Below are 24042 nucleotides of genomic sequence, written 5' to 3' on the forward strand. Positions count from 1 at the left end.
GGTCCTTCCAGGGAGCTGGGCAGGGGCCCAGGTGACACTTGTTTCTGTCCAGGACATTTGAGGAAAGTCCACATTCCTTGAGCATTGACAGTGCCTGGTGTTCCACCACCCTCTGTGGAGGAGGGGGCTCTTTTACCCCTCTTTCTTCAGATGGTAAATAGCCAGTCTGGGAGTTCCCTGGCAGTCCAGTGGTTAGGACTCGGGACTTTCTCTGCCAGAGCTGGGTTTGATCCCTGGTCGGGAAGCTAGTAACTGTGTAAGCTATACGGCGTGACCAAGTTTAAAAAAAAAAAAAAAGACTGGTTCCTTGATCACAGAAAGTGAAGAGCTGGGATTGAAACCCAGGTCACTACTGTGCCAGGACAGATGACGCCAGTTTCTATCCAGGACATTGAGGAAAGGTGTGGCCTGGCTGACTCGATGCTTTGTGCATCCAGTCCCATACCTCTCACCTGTCGGCAACAGTTCTGTCTCATCCATCATTCATTTCCCCTTTTACTTGATTGGTTACATCGGAGTCTAAACCTGCTACTTCCTTCCATTCCTGAACCCACTTCCCTCCAGCTGTCACTGCTCCTTTTAGTCCCAGGGGCAATTCAGGCACTGCCATCCTTTTCCCTTCCTCCTGGGAACACTTCTGACATCACCCTCTCCTCCTGTTCCTCCTACTTCATGGGCCCTTTCTTATCTCTCTCTCTTGTTCTTCCTGTGACCTTTGAGCTTAGGAGTCCCCGTGTCTGGTCCTGGGGCTCTTCTCCCTGCTCTGTGCTCACTCCCTTGGTCTCCATGCTCACAGCTTGAGCCAGGACTTTCCCTTGAATTTAAGTCCCTCTGTCTTAGCCTGAAAATCAGAGTCTGCTGCAAAGTTAAGAGTTTTATTGGGAGGTGAAACTTTGAGGAAGCCAGAGTTAGGGAAGAAGGGAAGTGAGGCAGGGAAGCGGGGAGAGCCAACATGGAAGGCATGCTCCTGAGCTGACCACAGCCCCGCTGGTGCCGTCCATCTGGTATACCAAAGAGCAGTGACTTCGCTGCCGGTTGCCCTCATTTCTGTGTCACCTGGCCCCTCTGGGCAGCCCCTGTGGAAGCCAGCACCCCTGTGGGGACAGTGTAGTGAAGATGCCGAGGAGAGGCTGTGCTAAAGGCTGGCTCTTGCCCAGGAAGGGGCTGAGACACACTAGGGAGAGGTGACCAGAGCTTTATAACCACGGGGTGGGGCACACTGTTGCTGGGCCATTCCAGTTGGGAGCCAAGCCCTGGGAATGGGTGTGGATGAGAGGATCTGGGAAGGCCCTAAAGCTGGGTCCAGGTCACCCCCAAACCTGCTCTAGTCATAGCCTTCTGCATCTCACTGACACACTTGGCAACTCCCTCCTTCCAGTGGCTTGGGCCAGAAGTCTGTAGTCACCTTAGACCCCACCTTCAGAATGTATCCAGTGATGCCTGCCACCCACCCTGGGGTGAGCTTCCCTCTCAGCTGCTGCGTAGTAGGTGTCGATTCTCCCTACTCGCGGCCACCTCCGCCATATTCCAGCTAAAGTCACACCTTGCCATCCCTCCGCTCCAGATCCTCCACGATGCATGTTTGGGCAGAGATGGGTGTTAGAACCACATCTTTACTGGGGCCTTGAGGACCCTGTCATTCAACATAAGGATCCCCTCCTCTGAGCCGTTCTCCCTCGGCTCCAGCAACTCAGCCTCCTGTTCCTGAATATCCTAGCCCACCCTGGCCTTGGAAAGGCCCCCTTCTCCTGGGGAGCCAGAACCCAGATAAGGAAGCAGCAGATGGCAGAGGGATGTGGGCAGCAGGCCTGTCCGCTGCTGCAAGTCCCAGCACAAAACACGCTGAAGCCAGGGCTTCGGTCACTTCTCCAGCATTTTATTTTGGTCTAGAGTTCCACAGAACCTGTAGGGCCAGAGGCCTCTTTCCTGACGTGGAAACAGCGCACAGCCTCCGGGGCTACAGTCACTATTCCGCACTGTCCCTCACTACAAGGTGGGGAGACACTGGCCAAGCCCAAGGGGCGAGATGGCAGTGCCCAGCCAGGCCTGTGAGCTTCCTGTGTGGAGAAGCAGGCGGTGGGGTGGGTGAATCCTGAAGGGAAGGGACGTCCTGGGCTGCCCCTGCCTCCCCCATCAGCAGCCCCAAGGGCCCGCAGTGAGGCCACCACTGGGGTGCCTGCATCGGGCTCCTCCACTTCTCCCCCGAACCTCAGAGAGGATTCCCAGGGCAGGGTCTGGGGACCACCCAATGGAGACACCACAGGCTCTGTGTGTGACGGCACTTTAATGAGCCCCGCCCCCTCTGGCCGGGCCTCCCCAGGCTCCAGCTGCTGGCTAGTCACAGGAGCCATCCTTCCAGCCATCACGCCAGCGCTCGTCCACCAGTGAGCAGTCAAAGTCCGGCTTGCCCAGCTTGCGGTTCACCTCGTTGTGCAGACGGCAGAGCCACTGGGTGAAGCTCACCCGAGTGCGCGTGTCTGGCTGGTCCCTGTATATCCTGCGTGAGGGGAAGCACGTGCAGAAGTGGGCAGGCGGTGCTCCCAGTGTGCCTGCCCCACCATCTCCTGGCCTGCTCAATCCAGGGAGGAGAGCTGGGGCCTAGATCCAGGGGTGCCCTCATGCTCTGAGGAATTCCAAGAAGGGGGCTGACCCTCCAGCCTCAAGGCCCAGTGGACTCTTAGCCCTGCTCCAACCCCTTCCTAGGGCGCGTGGCAAACCCTGACAAGAGCCCTGGGCAAGACATGAAGACACAAGGTCTCCGCTTTACAACCTCATAACAATCAGGAGGCCTCACCCCAGCGTCCCTGGCCCCAGGCAGTGTGTGGAGGGACGGGGCTGGCAGGTCTGCTTCTTCACACCTTTGGCCCTGCCACATCACCTCAGCAAGAGACCTCGTATAAATAAATGCCCAGGCTCCAAACAGTAAGGGCTGACCTTTCCCCCACAGCCAGCCCAGAAATGCTTATAGCTGCTGAACAACAGTTCTTGGGCTCCCCCAAAAGGTGGATCTTGGAAGCAAAAGCAATGAGTTCCCAAGGCCTTGAAACTGAAGGTCCTGCTCCAGAAGTTAGGCACAGTGGAGTCCCCGGAAACCTGCCAGAGTCTGCATCAGTGCTAAGCAAGGGATCTCATCAGAGTAGCCCTCCCCGGGAGGGAGCTATGTGGCTGCAGAAAGCAGCAGCCCCCAGGAGCAGCCCCAGCCTGACCTTTGAGGAGAAAGGCAATGGCTCCAGAATCCCTCGGCTGTTGGTGGTCCCTGCTCTCGGCAACCCGCTGCCACCTCGGCCTCTACTTCTCTAGGCTCCCCTTTATGACATCTGCCAGGGGCCCCAGACCCAGGCTGCACGCCCTGCAGACACGACTCACCTTTTCCTTATGTCTTCAGCACACTCTTCACACGGGTAAAATTTGGAAAATAAATGTATGAACTGAGCCATATCCTGCTGCTGCTCTGGGGTGGGCAGGTCGGGGTAGTAGGCAGCCAGGGTGTGGAGGACAGCCCAGCTTTGGCGGCCCAGTTCCTCGCGATCCTGAGGGCAGTCCTCCCTAAACTTGCTGTCCCGCTGTGGAAGGAGGCCGACCAAGGGTCAGTTCGGTTTTCCCCGACCAAAAACCTACAAAGCTCCCCGTTTATTTTTCGCCCCAGCCGAAGACCCACTGACCGGAGACAGAAGTCCTGGGGCCGATCCAGCCCACACGTGGCCAAGAGCCGAAAGGCTGGGCCTACCTCGGGGGCACGGTTAGGAAGCGCCGACCCCCGGGGAGGGGCCGGGCAGCCTGTCCGGGGTGCCCGAGAACAAGGTGTGGGGGCCCCCCTGCGCCTGCACCTTCTGCTGCGTGCGCATCCACGACTTGAAGTCCACGCAGGCCCGGCAGGGCCGCCGCGGGGAGGCGAGCTCGGAGGCCGGAGGGTCGGACGCCGGCCCCACGGATGGCGCCCGGGCCGAGGCAGCGGCTTCTCTCCGCCCCGCGCCGCGGCCGCGCGCGTCCGTCACCAGGTCGTCCGTCACCTCGGAGCGCGCGCCGCCGGGCAGGAAGGAGAAGAGGATCCCGGCGCCGAAGCGGCCGCGCTCGCCGGGCGCCGCCATGCCGCCCGCGCAGTGCCTGCCGGGCCAGCGCGGCCGCCACCGCGGCATCCAGGGCGGCCTCCAGGCGAGCGCGCGCGCCGCCGCCAGGGCGCGGCCGCAGGAGCCGGGCTCGCGCGCCGCGGGCGCGGAGCTGGGCCCGGGGGCGGGGCTGGCGGCCCGGGTCCGCGCCCCGGGAGATGCAGGCGTGCGGGCTGGGGACGCGCCGGAGGCCCGAGCCGCGGTCCGCGCGGCGCCCGAGCCCCGAGTCCTAGCCCCGCCCCTGGGCCTCGTTCCAAGGCCCGAGCTGGTCTCGAGTCGGCCGTGGCGGTGCTCCCGCTTCCTCCAGTAGAAGACCAGCGTGTTGTGGACGACGCGCCGTGGGCGCGACGCGGCCTCGGGCTGCGGCCTCTTGGACCTCCGTGTTGCGGCCCGCGACGCCCCCATCGCTCCGCTCCGACCGTTTCGCGTGCCTGCGGCTTGGCTCTGTGCCCTCCGCTGGGGGCGCGCCCGGGGCCGGGTGCTTGGCACCTGGGCAATGCGGGGCGGGGCTGTGAGCGCACAAAGGGCGGTGCGGATGCGGGTTCGGCGAGACCGCCTAGGCCACCGGCGCCATGGCAACGGGCGCCCGCCTAGGCTGGGAGGGTCGAGTCTGCAAAGGAGGAGGCATGTCTCTGGACTCCGGGGAGCACTGAGCAGCCCCTCTCCTCTCTGCTCAGTCCCACAGCCTACCTGAAGGGGTTAAACCCAGGTGGGGCGTGGCCTCAGGCATACCACTTCTTCCATATGTACGTTAATCCCGTATGTACATTAACATGCACATTAATTCATTCTGCAAATACCTGTGTAGTGCCTAATCTGTCCTTATCACGGCGCTAGGCTCTGGATAGGGCAAGGAGCAAGATTCCTTCCTCCTTGACCTTCTCAGCCCATGGTCTAGTGGTCAAGCTGGAAAAAACAAGAGTCACACTAATAAGTGTTTAGGTATAAGCGTGATGGAGGCTATGAACAGGGTGTGTTAAATCTAGGAGGCCTCCTTGAGGAGTTGACCCTGAGGCAGAGAGGCCTGAAGAATGAGAAATCAGCTGAGGAGGGTAGTCAGAGCCAACACAGGAGGGAGGAGGAGCTTGACGTCCTGCATGGGCAGAAAGGCCAGTGTGGGACAGGACCTGGGAAGGGTGGTGTGAGCAGAGGTCCTCAGGCGGCCAGGGGCCTACTGAGAACACCATTGACTGGCCCAGGAGCTGGGGATGCATGCTGAGGACCCTGGGACGGTGCTGCGAAGCTTGGGGCAGGGTACCCTGGCCTGATCGCATTTCGGTTTCACGTAGATTCCTCTGGAGAGTGGATTTCACTGCAGCAAGTGAGGACCACAGGCTTTGCGGGGGGAACATGGAGCTGTTGTAGTGGTCCAGGTGAGAGGTGAGGGAGGGGATGTGGAGTGTGGAGAGGATCTCGGTTGCTGGGGGTGGGGAACATGGGGGTGTCACCAGTGTAGGAAGGGGCCGCAGCATCCTTCTAGGTCCCTGGCTGTGAGCAGACTGGCCCTTCTCCAACTTCTCTGTCTTCCAAGGGAGCAGGAGCTGTCCCACTCTGTACCCTACCAGGCCAGCGGCCTCCACTGAAATTGGCAAGAGTGTGACAGCTGGACTGAAGGCACTTTGCAAAAATTAGGCCTGTGTCCACAGGTGTTCATTGCCTGGGCCAAGACCAGGGGAGGTTTGAAGGCTTCAGAGAGCGCCTCTGGCAGGACGGATGCACAAAGGCCTTTTGTCAGTCCGGGGTGGCCTCCTGACCCTTCCCTCCCTCCAGGGCTTGGATGGAGGGGCTGGGATTGAGGCCCTCCTGCTGGCGTGTGACTGAAGGAGGAGGGGAAGGGCCATCAGAGTGCCGCCAGGCTGGCCGCCCCTCCCTGCTCTCAGAGCTGTGGGCGGGGGAAGGAAGAACTCCCGTGCGCCAGGTTTGGATGGGCTCTTGTCTCCCCTGTAAGGCGGTGGTGCCGGAGATGTGGGCCCCTGGGCCCAACGTCTGTCTGGGGATTCTAGGGCCTTCCCTTCATTGCCCCAGCTAGTTGGGGGAGGGCCACTCCTGGCCTCAGAGGTTGTGTCTGCAGCACACTGGGAAGTCATGAATTCAGAGCTGATTCTCGGAACAGTCCTCGCCATTCCCAATTCCACCTCGCCATTCCCAATGCTAGTGACTGGAATGTACCCTCTTCATCCTGCCGCAAGCCCCTCCACCAAAGCGGGACCTGTGGGGTGAGCCGTGAGGTCTGCCTCTCCCCAGCAGATGAAGAAACCCTGATGGTTAATATCCGTTTAACACAAATTTCCTTCTCTGCCATTTGGGGACATTAAGAGACCTTTCCTCCAATGTGAGGATTAAGTCAAACAAAGCACTTAGAGCCTTTAATATTTTGCTGGTGACGACTGCAGTCAGTTCAGGGACAGAACCAGGGACACACCAGGCCACTGGGTGGCTCTGCCCAGCCTGGGCTCCAGCAGGGCGTGGTGAGCCAGGAGGGGCAGCCTGGCGGTGCTCTAATGGCCCTCCTGCCCCCACGCTCACACTCATGCAGGAGCCCCTCCACCGTCACTGCCTCCCCTCCTCCCTGGGAGCCTCGTGCCCCTGCCTCCCCAGGTGAGGGGCGTGGCAAGGAAGCGGGGAAGGCCCCAGTCAAGGGCAGGGGAGGGCAGCCAGGACTGGGCCACTGCTGGGGAATTCCAGCCTTCCGGGTGCCTGAGGCCTCCCCTCCTCCCCACGTGGGCAGGGAGGTAGTGGGACCCGGGGTCACGCCCAGCAGACTCCAGAAGCCCGTCACGGAGATCTGAGGTCACCAGGATGGCGGGAGCCCGGCACCCGGTGCGTGTGAGCGGGGCAGCTCTGGTGCAGACAGAGAGGATCCAGGTAGGAGCCCGTGGGACCCCTGCCAGCCCCAGAGGAGGTGGGGGAGCTCCTGGCCCAGTGTCTCCAAGATGCCCCCGACCTGCCCCCAGATGTTCGCCATTTCCGTGTGCTGGTCGGATGACAGTGACAGCTTCATTCGTAGAAGCTGGGAGGACTTCAGGAGACTCCATGTGAGTGAGCCTGGTCACCTGGCTTCCCCCAGCCGCCTGACCCACGGGAGACCACCCACGCCCTGCCCTTGTGCCCACTTGGACTTTCAGCCAAGGGACCCCTGCCTGCCCTCCCAGGGGAACCTAGTGGGCCCTCAGAGACCGATGATGCCTCTTCTTGCTCTCAGAAAACTCTCAAGGAGACCTTCCCAGTGGAGGCGGGCCTGCTGCGGAGATCTGATCGCGTTCTCCCCAAGCTCCCAGGTCAGGCCGGCAGAGATCCAGGAGGGTGGGGGCGGCAGCAGCAAGACATGAGGCGCCTGGTCAGGACTCCCACAGCTGCACCATCCTGCCCGCAGCCGATGCACCCTGGCTGGTGCACCGAGGCCGCACGGGCCGCGGTCTGGCCCGCCTGCAGCTGCTGGAGGCCTACCTGAGGGCGCTGCTGGCAGCCAGGGAGCGTGTGTCCTGCAGCCCTGTGCTCACTGGCTTCTTTGCGCCACAACCTCCGGACTTGGAGCCTATGCTGCCACCCGGCAGGTGCCTGCCCCGAGAACGGGAGAGGTGTGGTGGGGAAGGGCCCACAAGCAGGGAGGCTTGGAGGCCGGATAGGCCTGTGGGAGACACCTGACACCTCTCCCCTGCACCCTGGGCCCTCACCAGCCTGGTGATCCTGCCCACCCCGCAAGAGACCCCGCCAGGCCCCTCAGGCAGCCCTGCCATCCGCACCCTGGAGGCCCAGAGCCTGCGCTGCCTGCAGCCCTTCAGCACCCAGGACATGCAGGGCCAGCCCTTCCGCACTCAGGCCCAGGAGCCCCTGGATGTGCTGTTACGACACCCCTCAGGTGGGCTGGTGGCAGTCAGAAGGACATGCCCTCCTGCCCCTGGGATCCCAGCAGGCTGCAGGAACTGAAGCCCCCCGCCCATCCCCTTCTCGGGCACAGGCTGGTGGTTGGTGGTGAACGAGGACCAGCAGATGGCGTGGTTTCCTGCTCCCTACCTGGAGGAGGCAGCCCCACACCAGGGACAGGATGGGGGACAGCCCCTGGGGATAAGTGGTGAGACTGACCGTCCTCCCCACGCCCCGCCATCACAGGGCAGTGTCCAGCGTGAGCCGGGGGAGGGAGGCCGCGGGATGGCGGGGGCGACAGTGGCCCTGCAGCATGTGCTTGATCCCAGAGCGAGCCAGAGCCTGCTGAGCTTTAGAAGCGGTCTCTGGTATTAAGAGAGATGCAGGGGGGTGCCCCGAGAGGGTGACTAAGCAGGGGTGGTGCCCTGACCTCTGCAGCCCCATGGTGACCACCCAGAGTCTACCCCCAGGGCCCCAGTTCTGTGCTGTCCGCGCCTATGAGAGCAGCCGGGCTGATGAGCTGTCCGTGCCCGCAGGGGCACGCGTGCATGTGCTGGAAGCCTCCGATAGAGGCTGGTGGCTGTGCAGGTGTGTGGGCTGGGACTCTGGCAGTCGGTCTGGTGCGGAGGGGGTGGGGCAGGGCCCAGAGCCAACCAAACTGTGTCCTACAGGTTCCGAGGCCACACTGGTCTTCTCCCAGCTGCGACGCTGCAGCGTGATGGGCTGAGCACCCTCCTCAGTGGGCCGTGGCTCCACCGCGGGTCTGACGGTGGGGAGGGCGGGGCCCCCAGCTCCCCCAGGTCCTCCCAGGCCGCAATGCTTCCGCCTCCTGTGCCTGCCCGGCCGCCTCTGAGCACTATTCAGAGCCGCTGCTGCACCATCACCCGTAAGGCACTGCGGCGGGACGCGGGGCGGCAGGGAGCCCCCTGAGAGAGTGCGGCCCATCGTGGAGGGCGGTGCTGTGCACCCCAGGCCCCAGGGACCACCCCAGGCTCCAGAGCCCAGGGACGAGGGCTAGCAGCCACCTCAGCCTCAGGGCCATGGGAGGAGCAGGGGAGGTGGGGCTTGCTGGGCCGCATGCCCCAGTATGCCTTGAGTAAAGCTCTCCTGATTGACCGCGCTGTGTCTGTGCTGAAGGGCAGGTCTGGGGGTGGCCACCCTTAGGCTGACCAGCTGTGGCCCAGAACCAGGGGGTGAGATGAAGTCAAGACGGACACAGGGAGCCAAGACAGCAGAGTCTGTATTTCAGGGGGCCGCGGGCAGCTTCATGTTGTGCCACAGGAAGTCCAGGAAGGTGGCCGCCTGCAGTGTCCGGCTGAGCCGCTGGAAGTGCCGCTCTGGGGAAGGAAGGACCGCAGGCTGTCAGGGGTGGCCGAGTGTGGCGGACGGCCCTGCCCGCCCCCGGGCCAGCCCACTCACCGGTGTAGGGCAGCAGGCCCTCCAGCGAGGCCCGCACGCCATCATAGGCCAGCAGCTCGTCCGGGGCCTCATGCCGCAGCAACACGCCCAGCACGGCCTGGGCCTCGTGGCAGTGCCGCGAGTTGGTGTTCCATGTGACGCAGAAGCGCAGCAAGGCCTCTGTGGGCGATGGGCACAGTCACACCTGCCCCCGCACCCCCAGCCTCACGTGGCCCCATCCGACCCGCCTTGCCCGCCCCAGACCTTTCTGGTCGCGCCGCAGTCGGAGCACTGTGGTCTCCAGCTTCTCGCAGGACTCGGGGTCCCTTCGGATGGCTGCAGGAGGAGGGCAGGTTGAGCCCTAGGGAAGGGGCAGCACAGACCCCGAGAGACCCCCCCACCCCGTGCAACCTGAGGCAGCACTGACCCTGGATGACGGTCAGCACGGTGTGGGGCCGGTCCAGGGAGATGGCCAGGCCCAGAGCCCGCAGGTAGCGCTTCTCGTGGAGCAGGTTGTCGAGCTCTTGCTGCCTGGAGGGCAAGGAGGGGACAGGGCACAGGGCCCCTGGGGGACCCGGCCAGGCCTGATCCCCACCAGGCATGAGCAGGGTGGCTGCTCCAGAGAGGAGGGACCAGCGCATTCGCCGACTCCAAGCTGGGGGGCGGGGAGACCCCACTTACTTGACTACCTGCTCCTCTCTCTTGGCCTGCTCCTCGGCCTGCTCCGCCTCAGTCACATCCTGGGGTCAGACCGGGGTCACCTGGGCTCAGACTGACCCCACGCTGCCCTGCCCACTGCGATGCCCTCCCTGGCCCACACACCTTCCAGAGGATGATGCATGAGTCGCTGGCACCGGTGAGGGCATGGTCATCCAGCCGGCTGCAGTGCAGCCCCCAGACCTTGTCCCCGTGCGCGTCCAGCGTCCTCACACACTCGTTGTTCTTGATGGTCCAGAGCTTCAGGAGCCCGTCAGAGCCGCTGGGGTGGGAATGGGGAGGGGTTTAGCCTGGGGCCTGTCCCGTGCACCCCAGCCCTGCCCACCCCCCACTCACCTGGACAGCAGCTGCGTGCCGCGGCTTACGAAGGCCACCTTCAGCACAGAAGCGTCGTGCCCCTCAAAAGTCTGTGGGCAGGGTGGGGGCGGGGTGAGGCATGGGGTGGGGGGCCAGGTTTGGGGTGGAGGGGGTGCCAGGCCTGGGCCAGAGGCGGCTCACCTTGAGGCAGCTGAAGTCCTGCAGAGCCCAGAGCTTGATGGTGCCGTCGGCTGAGGCTGTGGCCAGCACCTGGTCCATGGGTGAGAACTGGACGCACCAGAGCCCGCGCCGGTGGCCTGAGAAGATGCCCAGCAGCTGGCACTGTGGCAGGGCCCAGAGTTTGGCTGTGCGGTCCTGTGAGCCTGTGGCCAGCAGCTTGTCGTTGGGGGCAACAGCCACACTGTTGATGTCCTGGTGGCGAGAGCAGGCAGCCACTCAGACCCCCATCCTGGCGAGGGCCTGGCCATGACCCCACCCGGGTGCTGCATGCGGTCACCTTGTCATGGCAGCGCTGTGTGGCCTGGGCCTGCAGAAGGACCGGGCTGCCCTCCGGGCCTGTGCCCTTGGACAGCAGGGCTTCAGGGAGGGGCCAGAGCTTCACAGTGCAGTCCTGGCTGCCCGTCACCAGGAAGGTCTCCTTCAGCCTGTGGCCAGATTTAGGGGAGAGGAGACACCTGCTGAGCCCTGGCCAGCGCTGCCGGCAGAGCCCCATAGCTCAGGCCTGCCAGACCTCAGGCCAGACCGGAGAGCCTGCCCCACGACCAGAACTGCCATGTGCCCCCCACTCTGGCACCCCAGGTGACTCAGTCCAACAATGGGACCCTCCCCGGGGCATCGCTCAGTGTCCTTTTACCCACCAGCCTCAAGGCTATTTCCAAGGAACTGCAGCCCTTTGGGGTCCCCTGCCCCGGCCTCTGTTCCACACCCCTGGGCTGGAGACTCGAAGAGCAAGGCAAGAGCCGCCTCTGCCTCTGCGACATCCCCGGCCCTGACCGCTACCTGGAGCAGCAGATGGTGCCCACGCTGTGTGTGTGCCCAGAGCCCTGAGCCACACAAGCCACCTCGCCAGCCTTGCTCATCCTCCAGATGCGGATGCTCTGATCCTGGGGACGCGAAGGGTGAGGGGAGGCTGGGCGGGGCTACCCCACCAGTCTCTGCCCCCGCTGCCCCGGTTCTATGGAGTCTCACCTTGGCACAGCTAGCAAAGAGCCGCCCCTTCCGGAACACATCTAGGGCCAGGACGGTGTCTGGAAGAAAGGGGAGTGGCCATGGCTAGAGGTCAGTGGAGGCCAGGCCAGGCGCTCCGTTCGGGTGAGGGCCCAGAGCCTGGTTCGCGCCCTTACCTGTATGGCCGTGGAGAATCTGGCAGGCTGAGGTCTGCAGATCAAACACCTTCAGGCAGGGGCTGTTAGAGGCCACGACAACGTGGGAGTCCTCGGGCCCGAGGAACCGTACATCCAGCACCTCCTCGCTGTAGCCAGCGAACTGCGGGGCAGGAGGGATACGGGGCGGGCTGGGTGAGTAGGGGGCTGGCGCCTGGGCCGGGGCCTGGCAGGGGCAGCACGTGCGCACCTGTTTCCGCAGCCGCAGGGAGTGAGCGTCGTAGAGCAGCAGGTTGTGGTCGGCAGTGACACTGAGGAGCAGGCCGGCGGTGCGGGCCAGGGCGCAGTGGGTCAGCTCCCGCCCGGGGCCCGGCAGCCGCTGCTGTGCATGGACACACCGCCCAGAGGCCGCCTCCCACACGCGCAGCACGCCTGTGTGGGGACAAGGCCGCTGGGACACTGGGTCCGCCGGCCCCCGCCCCCTCCCGCCTGGGCCCGGCCCACCCACCTTGGTCGCCGGCCGTGAGGAAGTGCAGGCCCGTGGACTTCACACCCAGCTCTGGTGCCGGCTCCTCCGGCAGCAGTACCGCGGCCTCCACACTCTGAGGACAAACGGGTCAGGCGTAGAGCCCCCAGCCCTGCCGCCCCTCCCCTCCCACCACCCTCACCGGCCCTGGCGCCCCCACCTCAAACACTGGCACGGTCCTTGTGGCCTGGAGGCTCCGCAGGTCCCAGACGACGCAGATCTTGTCCCGGCCCGAGCTGGGGGGGACACCCGCCTCAGTGCCTGGGCTGCGGCTGTGGCCCTCCCTCCCCTGCCAAGGCCGGGGCGCTGGGCTCTGACCTGAGCATGGTGTTGCCGTCGGTGCTGAAGGTCAGAGACGTGACGGCGCTGTAGTGGGCAGTCAGCACGGCCAGGCACGACCGCTCCTGCAGCGACCACATGCGGACGCTGGTGTCTGTGGCCGAGGAGAAGAGCAGCAGGCGAGTGGGGTCCGGGTGGAAGGCCACCAGGCTGCGGGCAGGCGGGGCGGGGCTGTGAGCTGCGCCGCCCGGGCTGTGACACCCCTGCCCCCGCCCCCCGCCTCCCGAACTCACTGCACGACGCCCGGCGAGCCCCGAAAGTGGTGCGTCACATAGTACCGCACGACGTCCCAGACGCGCACGGCCCCGTCACAGCCGCCTGTGGGAGTGGGTCTGAGGTGGGGGTGCTGTGGGCCCAAAGATCCCCGCCGGGCTTGCTGCCCCCAGACCAGCCGGGGTCCTACCTGTGGCTAGCAGCGTGGAGGTGGGGTCGAAGGCCATGGCGGCCACAGGGGCTGTGTGTACTGCTTTCCACAGGCGGGTGGCGCTGCCCTCTTGCCAGGCCCACTGAGCCAGCAGCAGGGCCCGGCTGGCCGTCACCAGCACCTAGAGGGGATGCGGCTCAGCTGGCGCTCGGCTGTGCATGCCAGCCGCACCCACTCAGTCTGGGTGGGAGGTGCCGCCCGCCTCCTCTCCCAATCCCACATACCTCGTTGTCGGGGCTGAGGTCAAAGGCAGTGATATCCTCCTGGTCCTCCTGGGGGCGAGAGTGGGTGCGCAGGGCACTGTGAGAACAGGCTGCCGTCCACACTGGTGCCTCACCCCGACCCTCCCCGCCCTCACCTGCTGCAGGCTCCGCAGCACAGCCCCCGAGGCCACGTCCAAGATGTTGACTCTGGTGCCACAGACACAGAAGAGGTGCTGTCCAGTCTGGTCCAGCTGGGGACAAAGGGGTCTCAGCCAAGGGAACACCCTGCAGCCCCAGGCTGCCTCATCACCCTGCCAACCCCACCACCCGACCCCATCCCAGGGCCAGTACCTGCACCTTCCCGCCCTTGTAGAAAGGCTCGATTTTGCGCTCGACAGCATAGCTGGAGGGGAGACAGGGCGAGAGAGTGAACCAGCACCCCGTGGTCCCCGGTGCCCAGCCCTGAGCTAGGTGCTCTCCCGGAGGTCAACCCAATAGGGCCCTGCCCTTCAGGAGTTTCTGGGAGGGCTGGGATTCTGCTGTGTGTGTGTGTGCGTGCGCGTGCGCACGCGTGGCGGGATGATGAGCTCATCTGCTACTTTCTTTACCCCTCTCAGCCATATTGGGAGGTGGGTGTTAGTACCCCCTTGTTACAGAAGATTTGGGAACCTGAGCGGGTCAGTGATCCACACGGGCCCAGGGAAGCAAAGGCAGTCCAGATCTTCACAGAGACTCCCGGGTGCCCCGCAAGCCAGGCCTTGGGCGCCCTCTGCTGGCCATGGGAGGCCAGGCCTGGGTACCAGCCCAGAGCAACATCCTCTTTAACATCCTTACCCTTGAGGTCCAACTCCAGCCTGCCCCTCCCCAAGCCCAATTCCTTCCTCCACCGCACTCTCCAGGCAGATTATCCTCACCGCTCCCTCTCGGCTACTTCCTTGCTGGTCTAGGCCACGGCACTCTCCTCTCTGGGGAACTGTTACAGCCTCTTCACCGTGTACCGACCACTCTCTCAAAGCTTGCTCCCAGAGAGGTGTTTTAGAACACAACTCTTGTTTGTGTTATCCCCTGCCTTGAAACCCTCTCCTCTCCTTACATATTCCCAAGAACCTGCCATGAGGGGCCTCTGCTAATCCTTTGTGTTCACAAAGGCTGTTCCCTATTCCCAGCCTGGCTATCTCCACTAAAGGAAGACTGACGGCCAAGAGGAAGCTGGAGGACCCCTGGGCCTTCTTTACCGTCCAACAGAGGCAGTCTTGGCATCAGGGCTTCCCCTTGCTAGTGCCTGTCGCAGCCACTGATGGAAATTATCTGCTTGGTAGGTTTACCCCATCAGACTGCTCCTACGCGTTAGGCTGAGTCTGTCTGGATCCGGGAACTGAGCACTTAGACATTCAACATAAATTTGGGGATTGCATAAGCCCGGAATTCAGGGACTCCTGACCTCTCTTCCCAGTCCTTGGAGAAGACAGACAGCATGTGAAAGCTCCCCAGGCCGCCTGCCCCAGAGGTGGCTCTTCTGCCGTCGTCTGGGCTGTGGGGACTCCCACCGCCCAGGGGATCTCTTGTCCCCGCCCCCGACCGAACCTGCTTCAACTGTAGGCCGCGGAAGCTAGCTGCACCCGGCCAGGCTCCAGGGCCGGCCCTCCGAGCCGGTCAGTACCTGCTTCTACCACCTGATGCCACAGCCGCCCGCCTGTTAGGACCCATTCCCGTTAGTACATCATCCCTCCCCAAACCGATGCGTGTGGGACCCACGCCGGCGCCTTCGCTACTCCGGCTGCGAATCCGGCTCCCACCCTCGGCGGCGCCCGCAGCCCCAGCGGCGGCTTCGCCCCCAGCCCCAGCGCCCCAGCTTACTTGGACTTGAAGCGGCCCACTCCGGCCGCCACCTCAGCCATGTCGCCGGTGCCACCGCGTGAGGGAGACCCGGGAGCCATTCCGCACCTCGGGCTCGCAGAGATGGCGTCACCGGCCACTACCAGTGTGACGTCATCTGATCTGCGACCTCGGCGACATCTTTGTTGTGGGCAGCGGCGCGGCGTCAGGAAGCGGAAGATGGCAGAGGCGTTTCCGGCCTGGAGGGTGGGACGTAGAGTAACGTGGGAGCGACTGGGGCGGGAGGCGTCGACTGGCAGGGTGCTGGGGTCGCCAGCCGCCACTGGTTATTGAAGTAATCCCAAGACTCCTGCCCCCTTGGCATTCTGGCATTTGGGTTAAGGGCGGTGGGTTAGCAGAGCCCTGAACCGGGCTCCGCCTTAGCATATGGTATGAGAAATACCGCAGGTAAACTGCTTCAGTTCAGTCGTGTCCGACGCTTTGCGACCCCATGGACTTATTCCCTGTCCATCACCAACTCCCGGAGTTTGCTCAGACTCATGTGCATTGAGTCGGTGATGCCATCCAACCATCTCATCCTCTGTCGTCCCCGTCTCTTCCTGGTAGTAAATCGGGTGATTTCGGAATCGTTGGAATATTGATTGAGCACATTCTCTGTTCTAGGCACTTGGGAGACACCAGAGAAGCTACCGTGTTAGTGAGGCGAGGGCTGGGCAGAGGAAGGGCCCGGAATAATCTTGTTAAGTGGTTAGTGATCTGGAAAGAATGTAGCAGGGTTAGGATGGAGTGGAGTGCAGGGGGCGCAACTTTAAACTGGGTGATGGAGGCTTCCTTGTAAAGGTGAACCGCGAGCAAAGCCCGAGGTTGGTGAAGCAGGGAGCCCTCTGATTATCTGGGGGAACGATGCTTCAGACTGAAGAACAGCCAGTGCAGAAGCCTGTCATTTAGGAGAAACAAGCCGGTGTGGCTGCAGTGAGTGAGTAGGAAGGAGAATATAGGGCAGAAACAAGATAAGGAGGGATCCTTGGGAATCACTGTGAGCAGTTGGCTTGTACTTTGACTTCAGGGGTTTGAGCTGTTTGTGCTACTGGCTGCGAAGCCAGGAAACAGATTGGAAGAAGGTAACTGGGAAGGAGGACTGGGAAAGGATGGTCAGGGAAAACCTCTGCAGAGGAGACAGTCGAGTGAGAAAAAGGCAGAGAGCCGAGGGGAAAAGTCAGTGTGAGGAACTGGTGGGAAAGAACTTGGAGAGGTCCAGGGGAAAAGCTAAGGTGCCTCTTTCCCCTGAGAGTAGTAGTTCCTGGAGGAGGCGGGGTGAGATCAGCAAGCACAGCGGTAGTGAGGCGGCCAGGCCTGGGACCTGCATTTATTTACCCTCTATTTACAAGGTAGCTTCACCCTGGGGCCCCCACACCTCAACCCCAATGCTGCCTTATGGGGTGGCCTCGGCCTCCTCTTGCGGGGCACCCACGAGCAGGGGGTCATCTTCCTCCAGGAAGTCTGCCAGCTGCCGGCGGATGAGGCCGGTGGTCCGGTGCATTTTGCGCATATGACGCAGCAGGCAGAGCCCCAGGGTCCGGCTGCGCTGCTGGCGCTGGCACCAGGCCTCTCGCAGTTCACGGTAGCAGTTGTGGTTTGCGCGCTCGGCTGGGCCCAGGGTGGCCCCGCAGCCCAGGGAGCAGCGTTGATGGGCACCGTGCTGGCAGTTCTGCCTGTGCTCAGCCAGGGCCCCACGAGGCACCCGCGCCAAGCAGCCTTCGTTGGGGCAGACCATCAGCTCGAAGGGGCATGAGTCCTGGTGTCCCTTGCGATGCGCCAGGGGGCACGTCACCTGGCAGCCAGCTTCCGCGTTCCTGCACTGAGGGTGGAGGAGAGCATTGTGTGAGCCAAACCAGGTTGGGGACATCTCCAGCCACCCCCAAGAATCCCCTATCCATGAGGTTCCACTGACCAGGAAACACTGAATTGGCAGCCTCCCAAGCTCTTAGGCTACTAATGATGTGGTGGAGAGAGGGAAACTGTAGAAAATGCTTAAAGGTAGGAAAAAATCTAGATCTCAGAGGAGTGGGGACAGTTTTAGAGAACAGGGAGTTACATGGTTGGCTTGGTCTAGTGGGTTGAATGTATGCCAGGCTTTTTGTTTTTCTTCTTCGTTTTTTCTTGGAATTGAACCCAGGATATAGCAGTGAATGATCACACCATCGTGGTTATCTGGGTCATGAAGATCTTTTTTGTATAGTTTTTTGTATTCTTGAGACTTCTTAATATCTTTTGTTTCTGTTAGGTCATACCATTTCTGTCCTTTATTGAGCCCATCTTTGCATGAGATGTATCTCTAATTTTCTTGAAGAGATCGCTAGTCTTTCCCATTCTATTGTTTTCCTCTATTTCTTTGCATTGATCACTGAGGAAGGCTTTCTTATCTCTCCTTGCTATTCTTTGGAACTCTGCATTCAAATGGATATATCTTTCCTTTTCTCCTTTGCCTTTAGCTTCTTTTCTCAGCTATTTGTAAGATATCCAGGATGGTGTGATCACTCCCCTAGAGCCTGGAATGCGAAGTCAAGTGGGGCCTTAGGAAGCATCACTGTGAACAAAGCTAGTGGAGGTGATGGAATTCCAGTTGAGTTATTTCAAATCCTAAAAGATGATGCTGTTAAAGTGCTGCACTCAATATGTCAGCAAATTTGGAAAACTCAGCAGTGGCCACAGGACTGGAAAAGGTCAGTTTTCATTCCAATCTCAAAGAAAGGCAATGCCAAAGAATGTTCAAAATGCTCAAAATTCTCCAAGCCAGGCTTAAACAGTACATGAAACATGAAATTCCAGATGTTCAAGCTGGATTTAGAAAAGGAAGAGGAACCAGAGATCAAATTGCCAACATCCATTGGATCATTGGAAAAGCAAGAGTTCCAGAAAAACATCTACCTCTGCTTTATTGACTATGCCAAAGCCTTTGACTGTGTGGATCACAACAAACTGGAAAATTTTTCAAGAGATGGGAATACCATACCACCTGCCTCCTGAGAAATCTGTATGCAGATCAAGAAGCAACAGTTAGAACTGGACATGGAACAACAGACTGGTTTCAAATTGGGAAAGGAGTATGTCAAGGCTGTATATCGTCACCCTGCTTACTTAACTTCTATGCAAAATATCAGACTGGATGAAGCACAAGCTGGAATCAAGATTGCCAGGAGAAATATCAATAACCTCAGATATGCAGATGACAGCACCCTTATGGCAGAAAATGAAGAGCCTCTTAATGAAAGTGAAAGAGGAGAGTGAAAAAATTGGCTTAAAACTCAACATTCAGAAAACTAAGATCATGTCATTCGGGCCCATCACTTCATGGCAAATAGATGGGGAAATAATGGAACCAGTAAGAGATTTTATTTTCTTGAGCTCCAAAATTACTGCAGATGGTGACTGCAGCCATGAAATTAAAAGACGCTTGCTCCTTGGGAGAAAAACTATGACCAACCTAGACAGCGTATTAAAAAGCAGAGACATTACTTTGCCAGGAAAGGTCCATCTAGTCAATGCTATGGTTTTTCCAGTAGTAATGTGTGGATGTGAGAGTTGGAGTATAAAGAAAGCTGAGCACTGAAGAATTGATGCTTTTGAACTGTGGTGTTGGACAAGACTCTTGAGAGTCCCTTGGACAGCAAGGAGATCCAGCCAGTCAATCATAAAGGAAATCAGTCCTGAATATTCATTGGAAGGATTGATGCTGAAGTTGAAACTCCAGTACTTTGGCCACCTGATGCAAAGAACTGACTCGTGAAAAGACCCTGATGCTGGGAAAGATTGAAGGCAGGAGGAAAAGGGGACAACAGAGGATGAGATGGTTGGATGGCATCCCCGACTCGATGGACATGAGATTGAGTAAACTCTGGGAGTTGGTGATGGACAGGGAGACCTGGTGTGCTGCAGTCCATGGGGTCACAGGGTTGGACACGACTGAGCGACTGAACTGAACTGATGGCAGTGAAAGTGCCAAATCCTAACCACTAGACCAAAAAGACACTCCCCAGCCAAGGTTTGTTTGTTTTTTTTTGTAATCTCAATTTCCCTATCTATAAAACTATGAGGCTGGCAGCAATGGCACCACAGCAGGCTCTCCATCCTTTATAATCCCCATTTTACAGCTGGGGCTCTTAGAGCTCAGAAAAGTCAAGTAACTTGCCCAAAACCACCTATCAAGTATGTTGTAGAGAAGTGCCTCACATTCAGACAGGTCTGATAACCCTAAGGGGAGCAGTGTGTTGGTGGAATAGAAACCCTCAGTTCTGAGAATGGGGTTCTTTTCAACCCCTCTGCTGGCTTTGCCCCGACCCATGCAGAGGGGAGGAGGGTAGGGTGATGGTGGGGTGTGTTCTGAGTTACCTTGACTTCCAAGCGGCCAATGATCTTCTGGAGTTTATTCACATGGACAATCTTTCTCCGTCTCACCTCTTTCCTGCAGCATGGACAGGTCTTTTGTCTAGGAGACATGAGTTGGGGTGATTGTTGGGCATGGAGGTGGCAGCAACATGCCTCCCCTGGCGGCCCTTCCTTCTCTCTAGCTGGAAGAGGCATAAGAGGGCTTTACAGGGAGCACTCAACTCTGAGGCCGGGGTGCAGATTCCACAGGGACCCAGCTCATATATTAGTGTCCCAGGAGATTTGGCAGCTGAACCTAATGGCCACCATGACCCAGTGGTTGGCTGACCTTCTTCTCTGTTTTGGTCCTAGGAACAGCCCCCCAGCCCTGCCCTGGCCCCCGAGCCTCTTGGGTGCCCAGTAGCACCTGGCTAGCCACCGGAGGATGCATTTCTTGCAGAAGATGTGGCTGCACGGCAACCTCACCGGCCTCTTGAGAACTCCGCGGCAGACAGAACACAGGAGGTTGCAATCGGGAGGGCTGGTGAAGAGGTTGAGATCATACCCGCCACTCTGCAAAGGCCAGGCCTGCATCAGGGCCTGGCTAGGACCAGGATCTGACTCCCCACTCCACATGCCCAGAAAGGGACTCCAGGAAGCTTTGAGTGGGAGGTGGGCCACGTGAGAACCCCAAACAGAGAGTTGGGTCAGCACCCAGTTTGAGGGGGCAACAGTGACGGCCAAGATCCCCCATTTCTACCAAACCCAGCTGTAGAAGCTGGCCTTGGCCTGGAGTTAGACCTGGGCCAGAGGTCTCTGAAAGGTTTCCTTGTCCCATGTGGGGCCCTGTACCCCATTATGCAGATCATCTCAGTGAGGAGTGGGGTCCAGCTTGGGCAGGTCTCTGAAATTAGGCACAAATCTAAGAGCTCACCATGATCTGTGTCTGGACGGCAGCTCCACTGAAGCCAGGGCTCAGGAGTCACCATTTCATAGCAGGAGCAGGCCGACATCACAGGAGCATTGTCCAGCTCGGGCCAATCACAGCCCTGGCCCAGGGTGCCACCTGACTCTGCTCCTGCCTCAAGAGCCTCAGGCAGCTCATACCCAGGACAGGTCTCTGGAACCCCTGACTTCAGGGTGGCTGACAGTTAACCTTCAAACAGCACTAAGGCTGGAACCAAGCTTCCAGGGGCTACTTCCTCAAAGCTGAGTCTCCAGTACGAGCGCAGGGTTTGTTTCTCCTTCCTCACATGTTGCTGCCCCAGTGGCTAGGTCCCCAAGAGCTCTGGGGGCTTTAGACACTGACCCATCACAAGGCCTCTTGGGATCAGACCCACAGTTATTTCCAGGTTACAAACCAGAGAGGAGGACCTGATATCTGTGGTACCAAAGCAGCAGCCTAGCATGTGGAGAGCCTCTCAGACCGCCTGGGTATGCCTATGAGGAAAGGCGTAGATGGGTAAACCAATTCCAACTTGGGAAAACTACCATATTCCCATATAGGAAGCACAGAAGAGAACTGGTTTCCATGCCACTGGGTGTTTGCGCACGCTTAAATCGCTCAGTCGTGTCCAACTCTTTGAGACACCATCGACTGTAGCCCGCCAGACTCCCCTGTCCATGGGATTCTCCAGTCAAGAATACTGGAGTGGGTAGACATTTCCTTCTCCAGGGGATCTTCCTGGCCCAGGAATCGAAGCCAGGTCTCCTGCATTGCAGGTGGGTTCTTTACCATCTGAGCCATCAAGGAAGGCAGAGTGTAGAGTTCATCAAATCCTAGAAGATTTTCGAGGGTGGGACCTTAGGAGTGGCCTGCCAAGCTTCAAGACCGGGTTCTATCCCTGTGTGGCATTCAAAGCAAAGCCGAGATGGCTGGAAGAGTGGTGTCCCACAAAGGTATTTCCTCCACCGCACACCTTGGTCCCAGCAGCCACAAATGTGATTTGCAGGCTGATAACGGGGGGATCAAGAACACACACACACGGATGAATTAAATCAACAGCTTTATTGAAAAGTGAAAGGAAAGCCCCCCATCCACCCTCCCACCCCGACGGTCTTGGCGGCGTTGGCCTCAGGTTCTGAGCATCTAGCTGTCCTGCGGATAGAAGACAAGGTTAGATACCAGAGTCCGAAACACGCGAGAGAGGCCGCAACCGAGACCGGAGCGGGAGCGCGTGTCGGGGCCTGGGTTTCACATCCCCACACGGAGAAGCGGGCAGTGAGCTAAGGCCCCCGGTGGCTCTGGGCGCCGAATCTCATCTGCGGCCATGGTCAAAGCCGAAGGTGATTTTCAACCAACGCCGATCTCCCAAACCGCCCGCCCCAACAGCTTCGCAAACAGCAAGAAGCCAGCGGAAACAAACGAACAAACCTACCTGCAACCGGAGAAAGTAACGTGCCGCTGGCGAGAGCCCTTATATGGGTCGCCCAAGTTCCGGGACCGCAGACACGCATGCGCACACAGAACTCGGCGGGGGCAGGGCCCAGCGCAGCCAATCACAGGCTGTTTTATATACTCTTGGCGCAACGCCATTGGGGCGGGACAACCGAGATCTCGCGACCCTTGGCGCCTTATAAAGACACCGTCGCGCGCGGCCTCTCTCTTCTTCTTCGTGGAAACACGTGAGTGGGTTTATGCGTGGTTGCAGCAGGCGGGCCTGGGCCGCCATCGGGCAGGGCCTGGGATGCTGCGCCCGCGCTCTTTTGTGGAGCCCGGCCTGGGCGCCCGAGGCGGCTGTAAATGCCAGGACTTCGCTCACCGACTGGTTCTTGTCTCTCTTTTTAGCAAATGGCGGATGACGCCGGTGCTGCGGGAGGGCCCGGAGGCCCCGGGGGCCCCGGAATGGGAGGCCGCGGTGGCTTCCGCGGAGGCTTCGGTAGTGGCGTCCGGGGCCGGGGTCGCGGCCGGGGTCGAGGCCGGGGCAGAGGCCGCGGAGCTCGCGGAGGCAAGGCCGAGGACAAGGAGGTAGGTCTGAGCTTGTGCGCGTGAGGCGGGCCCTTAGGTGGCACCGGGGAGGAGGCCCTGGTCACTTGCGCCTTTTTCTCTCTCAGTGGCTCCCCGTTACCAAGCTGGGCCGCCTGGTCAAGGACATGAAGATCAAGTCTCTGGAGGAGATCTACCTTTTCTCTCTGCCCATCAAGGTAAACACGGGTCCTCATCCTGGATGGGGCCGTGGCCTGCTGTCGAGGGTACTCTTGTTAGCCAAACGTTGAGAGGTTCTAGACTTAGACTTTCCCTGGACTTCCCTGGTGGCTTAGACGGTAAAGAAAATGCCTTCAGTACAGGATACCCGGGTTCGACCCCTTTGTTGGGAAGATCCCCTGGAGAAGGGAACGGCTACCATTATTTATTGGAAAACGCCATGAGCGGGGAGCCTGGCGGCCTACAGTCTATGAGATCCCAAAAACTCCAGCAGAGCAACTAACACTTAGACTCCCCTCTAGGTGTTTGATTAATTACTTTTTTGTAACGAGTTTATCTTTTGCAGGAGTCTGAGATTATTGATTTTTTCCTGGGAGCATCCCTAAAGGATGAGGTTTTGAAGATTATGCCCGTGCAAAAGCAGACCCGTGCTGGCCAGCGGACCAGGTTCAAGGTACCCAGTCATTATACCTTCCTGGGCAGTTTCTGCCAAGGGTGTTGAGACACTCTCTCAGCTCTGCATGGTTGCACTTGTCATCACACGTGTGACTTTCGTAAAGGGGAGAGAGAGGAAGGATCTCCTCAGGATCTCAGATTGGCCTCCTGGTGGCCAGTCTTGCCTTGAGGGGCGCAACAGACCCTGTGTGGTGGGTGCTTACTGATGCTGTGGCAGCCCCAGGACCCCCACCCACGTCAGTCTCTTTGCAGGCGTTTGTTGCCATCGGGGATTACAATGGACATGTTGGTCTGGGTGTCAAGTGCTCCAAGGAAGTAGCCACTGCCATCCGTGGGGCCATCATCCTGGCCAAACTGTCCATCGTCCCCGTGCGAAGAGGCTACTGGGGGAACAAGATCGGCAAGCCCCACACAGTTCCTTGCAAGGTAGGCTGGATGCTGGTGCACAGTAGGGCTTGTGGTGGTGCAGACTCCTGCCTGTCTCGTCCCCTGATGTCTCTACCCCTCCCAGGTGACTGGCCGCTGTGGCTCCGTGCTGGTGCGCCTCATCCCAGCGCCCAGAGGCACCGGCATAGTCTCCGCCCCTGTGCCCAAAAAGCTGCTGATGATGGCCGGCATTGACGACTGCTACACCTCCGCCAGGGGCTGTACCGCCACGCTGGGCAACTTTGCCAAGGCCACTTTTGATGCTATTTCCAAGACCTACAGTTATCTCACCCCTGACCTCTGGAAAGAGACGGTGTTCACCAAGTCTCCATATCAGGTACTGCCTGTCCCCCACCCTGTTGAAGAGCAGAGGGGAGTACTCTGTCTAGCTGCACAACTAAAAGTGTCTTGTTTTTTCTAGGAATTCACTGACCATCTTGTGAAGACCCACACCAGAGTCTCCGTGCAGAGGACGCAGGCCCCAGCTGTAGCCACCACATAATTTTATGTGGAATAATAAAGTGAATGAAACTGGTTTATAGCTGCGTCTTGTTTTTCTTCCCAAATTTTTTTGATTGCACTACGTGGCTTGTGGGA

The 24042-nt window shown here is 59.8% G+C and overlaps 5 protein-coding genes and 2 non-coding genes across 9 annotated transcripts; 3 read left to right on the plus strand and 4 right to left on the minus strand.

Moving 5' to 3' along the window:
• Positions 1–2265: 2265 nt before the first annotated feature.
• GFER (growth factor, augmenter of liver regeneration) lies at positions 2266–4600 on the minus strand. The gene is made up of 3 exons (XM_055409181.2): positions 3828–4600; positions 3367–3563; positions 2266–2497 (listed from the first exon to the last, which is right to left on the minus strand). The coding sequence occupies exons 1-3, from the start codon at positions 4509–4511 to the stop codon at positions 2335–2337; spliced, it is 1044 nt and encodes a 347-aa protein (XP_055265156.1). The 5' UTR covers positions 4512–4600; the 3' UTR covers positions 2266–2334.
• Positions 4509–9080, plus strand: NOXO1 (NADPH oxidase organizer 1). Of its 3 annotated transcripts, none has more exons than XM_055409179.2 (9): positions 4509–5479; positions 6835–6971; positions 7061–7141; positions 7309–7384; positions 7480–7684; positions 7784–7965; positions 8065–8178; positions 8441–8558; positions 8642–9080. In XM_055409179.2, exons 2-9 carry the CDS (start codon positions 6906–6908, stop codon positions 8898–8900), a joined length of 1101 nt encoding a protein of 366 aa, XP_055265154.2. In that variant the 5' UTR covers positions 4509–5479; positions 6835–6905; the 3' UTR covers positions 8901–9080. The 3 variants fall into 3 exon arrangements, with proteins under 3 accessions (XP_055265154.2, XP_055265155.2, XP_088689390.1); XM_055409180.2 differs by having other exon boundaries at positions 7480–7660; XM_088833264.1 differs by having other exon boundaries at positions 4509–6971.
• A 112-nt stretch (positions 9081–9192) lies between these two features.
• TBL3 (transducin beta like 3) lies at positions 9193–15198 on the minus strand. Its single transcript, XM_055409175.2, has 22 exons — positions 15075–15198; positions 13569–13620; positions 13373–13468; positions 13239–13286; positions 12994–13135; positions 12824–12908; positions 12570–12740; positions 12412–12487; positions 12234–12327; positions 11976–12157; positions 11747–11888; positions 11592–11650; positions 11403–11506; positions 10900–11047; positions 10584–10814; positions 10422–10492; positions 10191–10347; positions 10050–10108; positions 9796–9899; positions 9633–9704; positions 9390–9548; positions 9193–9307 (listed from the first exon to the last, which is right to left on the minus strand). Exons 1-22 carry the CDS (start codon positions 15152–15154, stop codon positions 9216–9218), a joined length of 2424 nt encoding a protein of 807 aa, XP_055265150.1. The 5' UTR covers positions 15155–15198; the 3' UTR covers positions 9193–9215.
• Positions 15199–16430: 1232 nt separating this feature from the next.
• On the minus strand, positions 16431–20404 carry RNF151 (ring finger protein 151). The gene is given in 4 exon segments (XM_055409173.2): positions 16431–16464; positions 16466–16911; positions 19443–19539; positions 19846–20404. Coding segments are annotated over 4 exon segments (786 nt in total). The 5' UTR covers positions 20055–20404.
• Positions 20405–21593: 1189 nt separating this feature from the next.
• On the minus strand, positions 21594–21720 carry LOC129545865 (small nucleolar RNA ACA64). Its single transcript, XR_008683789.1, has one exon. It is a non-coding gene; the product is annotated as a small nucleolar RNA ACA64 (small nucleolar RNA).
• A 467-nt stretch (positions 21721–22187) lies between these two features.
• On the plus strand, positions 22188–23986 carry RPS2 (ribosomal protein S2). Its single transcript, XM_055409172.2, has 6 exons — positions 22188–22386; positions 22473–22562; positions 22910–23017; positions 23272–23445; positions 23531–23782; positions 23867–23986. Exons 1-6 carry the CDS (start codon positions 22210–22212, stop codon positions 23945–23947), a joined length of 882 nt encoding a protein of 293 aa, XP_055265147.1. The 5' UTR covers positions 22188–22209; the 3' UTR covers positions 23948–23986.
• LOC129545858 (small nucleolar RNA SNORA64/SNORA10 family) lies at positions 23069–23202 on the plus strand. Its single transcript, XR_008683782.1, has one exon. It is a non-coding gene; the product is annotated as a small nucleolar RNA SNORA64/SNORA10 family (small nucleolar RNA).
• Positions 23987–24042: the final 56 nt, after the last annotated feature.

This window comes from Moschus berezovskii, chromosome 27 (genome assembly GCF_049115385.1).
Source record: "Moschus berezovskii isolate FMDL1 chromosome 27, NW_MosBer_1.0, whole genome shotgun sequence".
In the NCBI taxonomy this organism is placed as follows: Eukaryota; Metazoa; Chordata; class Mammalia; order Artiodactyla; family Moschidae; genus Moschus; species Moschus berezovskii.